Below are 7,541 nucleotides of genomic sequence, written 5' to 3' on the forward strand. Positions count from 1 at the left end.
GCAGGTGATGACCATTATATGATTTATCGGGAAGATAAGTATAGAAAGATTTTTCAATTTTAAAATATTTATTGTTATTTTATAATAAAACATTACATTTACATTCTCTCACTTTATGAGATTTTACATTATTTTATATCACGTTTCACTTTATTGATAATTGGATTTGCCACAAAGAACCCTGTCTATTTTAGAACCCTCGTGTCTAACAACGAGACTTTGCTAAAATAAAAAATTATTGTTAGAGGATCAGAATATTCTACAGACATAATCCTCTAAGTCGACATTGGTTAGAGATACACTCTCTGAAACATTAGAAAAATATACTTTATAGCATTCTTTCATTCGATTTCTCGGCATCCAGGACATTTCTCCGTGGTGATAGTGGTAATGGATACAATCAATTATTTTGAATATCCCTGACTCACATCCAGAAACTTGCAATTAGCTGGATCAGTAGTAACAAATTTATTTGTATAAAGTACTTCAATTGATATATTAAAATAGTTTATTATCCGTTATCACAAGGAGATGCCTAGGACGTCGAAAAATCGAATGAAACAAAGCCATTTTGTACATTTTTCTAATCTTTCAAAGAGTGTATCTCTGAACGCTATTAACTTACAATAAAGGATTATGTTTATACAGAAATATTTCGATCCTCTAACAATAATCTTTCATTTTAAGTCTCGTTACCAGACGCGAGAGGCCTAAAACCTTTATAAAAATGGGCAAAGTTCTTTGTAAGTGAGTTTAATGCCAAATTGGCAACAATTTGCTATTAATTTACTTACTGGATTATAAACACGCTGCTGTATTACAGACGGGTTGCAATCATATCTACCCATTAGATTATAGATATTTTGTACTCTAAACGGTAAGATACCCATGTGCACATATAGGTAGCAATTTACTCCATTTGCACGAATTCTTGTATGAACACAGTGCACAAGATGACACTAATGCAGATAGATGAGCGAGCGTATATTTTATTTGCACATTATAAACAGCGCTAAGCGCAGAATGCATTTTACTGCGGCGAGCGCAGAATGCATGGCATTTTGACAGTAGTCACTGCGGCGAGCGCAGAATGCATTTTAACATTACTTATTACGACGGTCGACTTTATGCTTAAAATGTAAAAATTAATTTAAGTGGAAAACTTTGAGTCATAATAAGTTGGGCCATAATAGACGATTTTACATATGTTTTATATTTCTCAGTTTTTGACATTTTGTCTTAATTTCTTTTGATCTTCTAGATGCTGTATTTATTCCTTCTCTTCCTCCAGTGTTATTTTTTTTGCAATTGCATATATTTTAACTCTTAACATAAAGTCTAACATAACGATGAAAGTAGTGGTATTTCACCGGCGATGTTGCCATCTCCCACTTATGCTACACCTCTCATGTCTCCTTACAGTGCCAGACTAGAGTCAAGCTCAACAGGGTCTTCTTTCCCCGCTAATTTTTCCAAGCCCGTTCCCTTGGCAGTGGTTTCGCTAGATAGTAGATAGGGACAGTGGGAATCTCGTTAATCCATTCATGCGCGTCACTAATTTGGATTCTATGTGGATAACACTCGTTGTTCTGGTCAAACCAATGTTCATCTGCATGCTGGACGTGTTTTATACAAATTTCAAGAAACTTTTTCTTCACTTTATAACACGTATAATCATTGATAATTTCGAGAATTTTCTTCCTTTGAAAACTATAAATTTCCTTCAAAAATTAGTTATTAAGACTGTATATTTGACATTAAATTAATTATAATATAAGAACGCCATCAAGTCCGAGCTAGGATCTAAGTAGCAAATAATTTCCGTGTGAATTTCTAATACTATTTCCAACTAAACTGCGCGCCAACGAATTGTCGGTCTTGAAACACAGTTTTTCGTTAGAACAGTAAATTCACTTAAATAAATCGCAAATCGATTTAATTTTTGATGCTGATACAAATCGTATCTAACATCCCCCCTTTCCCCGAATATTACTGTAAAGAATTTATTGCGAAAAAACCCTGACTGAGATAATATTTTTTCGCAATAAATTCTTTACAGTAATATTCGGGGAAAGGGGGGATGTTAGATACGATTTGTATCAGCATCAAAAATTAAATCGATATACAAATTACATGGAGTTATTAAGAAGCCACATCAAGTTGAAAGCCCAAAAAACCTTCCCCCGAATATTACTGTAAAGAATTTATTGCGAAAAAACCCTGACTGAGATAATATTTTTTCGCAATAAATTCTTTACAGTAATATTCGGGGGAAGGTTTTTTGGGCTTTCAACTTGATGTGGCTTCTTAATAACTCCATGTAATTTGTATACTATAATTATTAATATTAAGAAAGTAAAAAAAACGACTGCTGTGATTTAAATCAATAGAGAGAATAAATTCCATAATAAAAATGCTATAATTATTAATTAATGTTAATCTTATGATGTTAAACTTCCTTTTAATTTATTTCATCTCTCGACGGATTTTTTATGTAACGGGATTATTATGATGTATTACAGTTAATTAGAGGGATTTATTTGATTGATTGAAAAAGTCTTTGTAAAGCACGAAACGTCGCAGTTATTTTGATGGAATATTAAACTATATTATTTAGAATCCTATTGTTCGGTTATTGGCTCTTGTCCTTGTTTTATCTAAGACATACGAGCTTTATCTACTTATATATTTTTTAATTTATACATATTAAAATTATTGCAATGTTAAAAAAAAATAATTTTTTACATTATCTCATGACGGAAGAGCACCACCTTCTCGCGGTTTCCGTTGAGCAACAATATGTACGTAATCTATTCGTAAAAGTGAAATACACAGAACTGTTATTGCAAAAATTTGTCCTTTAATTTTACTATATGTATTTTACAAGACATAGTAACTTGTGCCAATGTCAAATAATTAATGAAATAAAATTGCTTAAAGTTTCCATGTGCGTAATCTATCAAGCCGGTAGAAGAAATTTTCTAATAGTAAACGTGGACGAGCGAGTAAGACGATCGGCTAGAATGCTGAACGTCTCAAGTTCGAGTCCTGGTTTTTTTCTAACTTTTTTTGCATTTTTATTTTTTTAGGCAAATGAGTTGTTATGTAATACATATAAACTAGGAAAATTATTTGACAATCATTAACATTATTCGCATATTTTCTAACAACTTTAGGAAAGTTAACGATTTGCTCATAAAAAAATAAGAAATTCTTTTCAAATTACAAAATAAGTTTTCTTTATTATTATATAATAACAATAGTATTGTTTATTAATCCTCGGTCTCAGCTTCATATATATATATATATATATATATATATATATACAATAAATATCATAAGTAATTAATTAATAAGTACGACAAGACCTAGGTGTGCGCGCGCGCGCGAGCGCGAGCGCCGAGATATTAATAAAGAAGCCCAGCACGATTCTCGCCGGCGACGCCGGCTCGCGGCTGACCGAGCGTCGAGCATCTGACATCACTGCTGAAATCTGGCATCACTGTATATTTAGTCCGGATTCGCACCAGGGGCAAAGTCTGTAGGTAAAATCGGGTATATTTAGTCCGGACTCGCACCAGGGGCAAAGTCTGTAATGTGATTTAGTCCGGACTCAATCCTAGGGGCAAAGTCTGTCGGTAAGGGGCAAAGTGTGTCGGTAATCAAAGCACGGAAATGCTGGTCTCGACTTTTGAGGGGCCATTGGCTATCTGTCTATTAATCTGTGTTAGATATTGTTATTATAGTTGCAGCAAGTATAATTAGGTAAATATTTTGTTACTGATTTTTTCACTTTAGTACATACAATTATCTTCGCAGTTCTTACAATAGTCTTCTAACTTCCATATAGGGAAACTGTGCCTAATATCGTACCTCATTTTTAAAAACCAAAATTTTGACTGAAAAATTTTGACTTCTATAAAAATATAACTAATTAGTGACAAGATTTATTGGAAACATGAAATAGAAATAAACATAAGATAGAATTAAACGGGAAACAGAAGTAAACGTAAGACAGAATTAAATATGAAATAGGCGGCGCCACGCTCAGCGCGCACGAAGTCGATCTCGGAAACCGTGATTACGCGAAATTTATTTCAATTCCTAAAAAAAAAATCGAAAAATGGCTGTTTTAAAACTTTTAGTTACAAATATCTTTGAATAATCTCTGAAACCTGACGTGATAAAGCAATTCGAGCAACGGATTCCGTTTCTGCACGCCAATTCTTACGAAAAAGTAGTACTAGCAATCAGTACTCAGTACTGAGTGATCAGTACTCGTAGTATTGAGAGTATTAGTATGTTAATACTCATGAATACTGCAGAATGGTCAGTACTGTGTCTGTCAGTGCTTACAGTACTGGCAGTACTACAAGCAATAATACTCATTAGTACTTCAAAGTATTGAAGTGGTCAGTACTTTATCAGATTAATATTCGGAGTACTATCATGATAGTACTGCCAGTACTGTAAGAAACTAATAGGCACAGTACTGACCATTCTGCTATATTCATGAGTATTAACATACTAATACTGTCAATACTACGAGTACTGATCACTCAGTACTGAGTACTGATTGCTAGTACTACTTTTTCGTAACGTATCTTGGAAATACTAAATTAATAAAATACTAAATTAACACACTAAACTATCAATATGACGTTATTTTGATATCATCTTGACTTTTTGTTCTACTTGGATAGTACTGCGTAAGTAGGGGAGAGTGGGCTCCCTTGAGCCACGGGGTCCAATGTGACAGTGCGAGTTTTCTGTATTAACGTTCTGCAAAATAGTGACGGTGGGTATGAAAACTTTCGTTTTCAAAACATATAATTTTTATCAAAAAATTATGCCGAAATAAGCATATATACTTTAGTTAAAGGCAGATATGTAATTGGAGCCTTGCAAAGTAAATTTTTACTTGTTATAACTTTTTGATATGTATGGATTTCTAGGGATTCTACAGTTAAAAAAATTCATAAGACGTTTGTCGGGATCTAGGTTCAATACCAACGTGCGCACAAAAACGTTTAATTGTTCTGTATCTAAAATATTTACGATAAATAATATCGATGTTCAGTGGGGTCCAATGTGACGCAGGTTAATGGGGTCCTCTGTGCCACGCTTACAGAACTATCTAACCTACCTACACGTGACAGCGCGAGTTTCCGTAGTGTGTTTCGATCACGCAATAGTAAATGTTAGTGCCTAAATTTTCCTATAAAATGAAATAATTTCCATCGATAATCATATCCGTACACTTTCATTTTCTCTTTTCTTCACCCTTTAGTTACAGATCACATGTAATCGAGTCGCTGTGAGGCAATATTCGTTGATCTCTGCTAGGTTACGACAAAAAGTGAGGTTATAGGACTTTGTTTTCAGTTTTCAATTTCTTAGGTTATCTGATGAAACAAATATGACACGATTATTGATAAATTGGTTCTCTAGCACAGTCTTGGTTTTTCAATTGACCAAAGATTTGTAATAAACAGGATTTAAACAGATCTCTTCTACGTGTCACAGGGTCTTTTTTTTTTTTTTTTTTACGCAGGAGAAATCTTCTACCACCGGGCCCACCACGAAGCGGTAGGGGCAACCAGTCGCGACGCCCGATCAGGGAGCGCCCGCGGCAACCAGTCACAGACTAGGTCCGATCATGGATTTTACGCCTGCGGGCAACCAGTCACGAGCGCCGGTCGGGGAGCGCCCCGCCGCAATCCGAGGGATGGCCCCGGGGAGGGGCGGAGGAGTGCCGGATTCTACGGGCGTGCCTTCCGATTACGGGGGTAGCGGCGTGGGAGGCCGAAGCCCCCCCCGCACGCCCCCAAGGAAAGCACGTATCCATAGCCTACCGGCTAAAACTCCTGCGAGTGACCCTAACACTGCGCTATGTTGGGGGAGCCCTGGGTAACGCTCTGATCACTTCCGCGAACTTTCCCACGCGTTCGCTTTTGCGAAAAACCTCTAACTAGTGACGGATGAGTGCCACCACCCTCCTCCGTCACCCCCTCCCTTTGGGGTTGCCACTGCTAGGGCAGCGGCAGCGAACGAGCGGTAGTCCCCGACCGTTCGCCCGCCCCCCAAGCGAGGAGAGGAGGATCGTGCGGTGACGATGTCCTCCTCCCCTCGCGCCCCTCTAGGGGGTCGGCGAGGCCCGCGACCCCGAGATGGGGCAAGCCCCTCCCGGGTGGTCGCGGCCACCCGCCTTCGCGGAGCGGAGGGAGCGCCTGTGGCGGAATCCCCTTGGGGAATCCGCCCGAGCCCCCTCCCGTCCCGCACCCTCCACCGACCTGCTCGGCACAAACGGCGGCGGGAGGGGAGACCTCCTCCTCCGTAAAGGCTTCGGAGGTCCGCCCTCCCGGCGCCAGCTCCCATTCTCTCTCTTTGACGTTCCCGTAAAGGGAGGGGCGGCGCCCGGGCGTCGGCCCGGTTGTCATCTCTTTTCTTTCGAGGGGCTGATGTCAGCTCCCTTTAGTCCGCGTCAGGCTGAGAAGGGGCGGCTTCCTCCCTCCTCACCCGTTCGTCCGCCTCCTTTCGCGACATTACTGTCTCGCAAAAGGAGACGAACGCCCTCCAATTCTCCCTTCCGGCTTCGCCCGGCCTAGTCGTGGCCGCGATGACCGCCGGAAGGGAGAGATCCTCTCCTATCTTTGTCCGGAGGGCACGGCGCTCGTCTTCCCACGCTGGACAAAACTCCAGCGTGTGCTGCGCCGTGTCAGCCCCCTCCGGACAATGCCAGCAGCGCGTGGTGCGCTCCTTCCCGATTCTGTGCAGGTATTTGCCAAAGCATCCATGGCCCGTGATTACCTGCACAGCGTAAAAGGAGAGATGTCTTTCTTTCACTCCTTCCACCCACTCCTCCAGCACCGGCTGGACGGCTTGGGCGACCCTTTTCCCCATTCCCGATGGGGGGTTCGCCAACCATATCTTCCATCGGTCGACGAGGGCCGTCCTGACTTCGGCCTTTACCGCCTCCTTAGCCCCTGACGGGATCGTCCCCCGCTCTGTGCGAATTCTGCGCACCCTGTCGTACGTTTCCGCGTACGACCTTGCTATCAAGTGAGCAGGGGGGATTCCCGCCAGGGCAGTGGCCGTGGCCCCACGTGGGCGACGGTCCTGTATGCTCTCGCAGCTCCAATGGAAATGAGCCGTTGTGCTCCCTCCAGTTTGCCCCTGTGCTTCCGGGAGTTTCCTACTTTCTCCCACCACACAGGGGCAGCGTACATGAGCACGCTGTGGACCACCGCCGTGTAGAGGCGACGTACCCGCCCGCTGGCCCCGCCAAGGTTCGGCAGAAGCCGAGTTAGGTTGTTTCCAACCACCCTGGCCCTTGGGACCACGCGGGCGATATGTTCTCGCCGAAGTCTCTCCCGCCGTCCAACCACATTCCCAGATATTTAAGCTGGGGAGTGGTCGGGATCACTACACCTCCTATCCGAAGGCTGAGCCACTTCGGTGGTGGACCCCGCTTGAACTCCCCTCTTCTGTCGTAGAAGAGGGTGGCTTGAGTCTTTTGCGGGGCCACCTCAAGGCCCAGC

The 7,541-nt window shown here is 41.6% G+C and overlaps 1 protein-coding gene across 1 annotated transcript; it reads right to left on the reverse strand.

Moving 5' to 3' along the window:
• Nucleotides 1–6,474: 6,474 nt before the first annotated feature.
• Nucleotides 6,475–6,903, reverse strand: LOC139783797 (uncharacterized). The gene has a single exon (XM_071722957.1). It carries the CDS (start codon nucleotides 6,901–6,903, stop codon nucleotides 6,475–6,477), a length of 429 nt encoding a protein of 142 aa, XP_071579058.1.
• Nucleotides 6,904–7,541: the final 638 nt, after the last annotated feature.

The sequence above is a fragment of the Temnothorax nylanderi genome, unplaced genomic scaffold (genome assembly GCF_030848795.1).
Source record: "Temnothorax nylanderi isolate EJ_2023f unplaced genomic scaffold, tnyl_v1.0 TNYL_tig0543_pilon, whole genome shotgun sequence".
NCBI classification, from domain to species: domain Eukaryota; kingdom Metazoa; phylum Arthropoda; class Insecta; order Hymenoptera; family Formicidae; genus Temnothorax; species Temnothorax nylanderi.

Excerpts from the sequence above, each read along its gene's own strand:
- LOC139783797 (XM_071722957.1), bottom strand. The coding sequence starts at position 6,903 with ATGGGGAAAAGGGTCGCCCAAGCCGTCCAGCCGGTGCTGGAGGAGTGG.